At 37.7% G+C, this 1,983-nt stretch overlaps 1 protein-coding gene across 1 annotated transcript; it reads left to right on the forward strand.

Moving 5' to 3' along the window:
• Positions 1-1,063: 1,063 nt before the first annotated feature.
• LOC139525077 (uncharacterized) lies at positions 1,064-1,717 on the forward strand. The gene has a single exon (XM_071320257.1). The coding sequence runs from the start codon at positions 1,064-1,066 to the stop codon at positions 1,715-1,717; it is 654 nt and encodes a 217-aa protein (XP_071176358.1).
• Positions 1,718-1,983: the final 266 nt, after the last annotated feature.

Genomic DNA, 1,983 nt, shown 5'->3' on the forward strand with positions numbered 1-1,983 from the left:
GGGGAAACAAGCTACAGATGGAAAAGGACAGGACACCAAGGAGAAATCAACCATTGTAAGCTTGGTGAAAACAGAAGAACCAGAAACCGCAGCAATGTATACCTCACAACACACAAAGCGATTTATTGAAAACAGCTACCGCATCAATGTCATACGGGAAACAGATCACAGAAGCTAGTATTTTATTTGATGAAGGTGCCCAACGTTCATTCATCACTCAGAGAATAGCCAAAAAATTACAGATAAGACCAAGCGGAAGGGACACAATTGAACTGTCAGCTTTTGGAGACAAGGAAACGAATATACGCCATTTGGATACAGCAACCGTTCAACTACAACCTGACAAAGGTGAGATTGTAAACATTAATGCATTGATTGTTCCAGATATTGCAGTCCCACTTCAAAACCAGACGAAATACCTTACACGCAATTTGCCATACTTTCACTCTTGAAATTTCACTCTTGATAGGAGCCGATTATTATTGGGATACAGTTCAAGATCACGTGATTAGAGGGAATGGACCTACAGCCGTAGCATCAAAAATTGGTTACTTGTTATCTGGACCCGTAATAAGAAACGGAAAGAAATCATTAATTTCGTCAGTTCTTTTGAATGTTACTTCACACCATGCAGAGGAAAGCGAGATCGAAAAATTCTGGAATCTAGAATCGTTAGGAATACGTTAACCACAACAGGACGATGAGGAGAGTTTTGTAAAGACTGTATCAAATTTCAAAACGAACGTTATTCTACCAAGTTGCCATGGAAACTGGATCAGCCGGACTTACCTTCAAACACCATGATCGCTAAAGCAAGGACCGAAAGCACAATTAGAAGACTAAGTCGTGAACCACATTTATTAAGAAAATATTCAGAAATTATTGAAAACCAAATGAAGAGAGGGTTCATAGAGAAGGAAACGATAAAAACGACAATGGTAAAGGCACTCACCATATACCACATCATGCCGTAAAAAAGGATTCGACAACAACACCAATTTGTATAGTGTACGACTGTAGCTGTAAAAAGTCACCAGATCACGCAAGTTTGAATGATTGCCTAATGTCAACTCCGCAAGATTTGAATGACTTGACAAAAATATTTATAAGATTTAGAACCAAGAAGTACGCAATAAGCACAGACATTGAAAAGGCTTTCTTACATATTGGATTAGATGAGAAAGACCGAGATTTTACACGCTTATTTTGGTTGAGCGACACAGATAATTCCAGCAGTACTCTTACAACATATCGATTTAAATCTATTTTGTTTGGTGCAACAAGTTCACCATTCATCCTAAATGCAACACTGCTTAAACACTTGGATGCATGCAACACAAATGTATCAGCAATGATGAAAAATGACCTTTACGTGGATAATATTTTGTCCAGTTTGAAAAATGAAGATGACGCCGCAAAGTATTCAACAGATTTAGCAAAACAACATAACGTATGTGAAAAAGAAACTTTTGTCAAAATACTTGGACTGAAATGGGATACAGTTAAAGATACGATCACTGTTCAAAAAGTCGACTTATTTGATATTGAACTACCAAATATTACGAAACGTGAAATTCTTAAACAGGCGTCACGTATTTACGATCCGCTAGGATTACTTAACCCTGTATCCGTACGAGCAAAATTTTTAATGCAGACATTGTGGGAACAGAAGTACGGATGGGATGAGCTACTACCATTAGAAATACAGACAACATAAACAAATTTAGCCAAGGATTTGGAGAAAACGACGTATACAGAATTGAAAAGACCGTATTTGCCCAATTTACCAAATCAGAAAACACAACTTCACGTTTTTGTAGACGCTAGTACAACTGCATAAGGAGCAACTGTTTACATATGTTACTATCATGAGACATCTTTAGTTATTGCAAAGAATAGAGTAGCACCGCTTAAACAACTGACACTACCACAGCTTGAACTAATGGCCGCATTGATTGGAGCACGACTAGCCGATCACGTTAA

This window comes from Mytilus edulis, chromosome 5 (genome assembly GCF_963676685.1).
Source record: "Mytilus edulis chromosome 5, xbMytEdul2.2, whole genome shotgun sequence".
Taxonomy (NCBI): Eukaryota; Metazoa; Mollusca; class Bivalvia; order Mytilida; family Mytilidae; genus Mytilus; species Mytilus edulis.

What these genes read in the sequence shown, in the direction of transcription:
- LOC139525077 (XM_071320257.1), top strand. Translation starts at nt 1,064, where the DNA reads ATGTCAACTCCGCAAGATTTGAATGACTTGACAAAAATATTTATAAGA.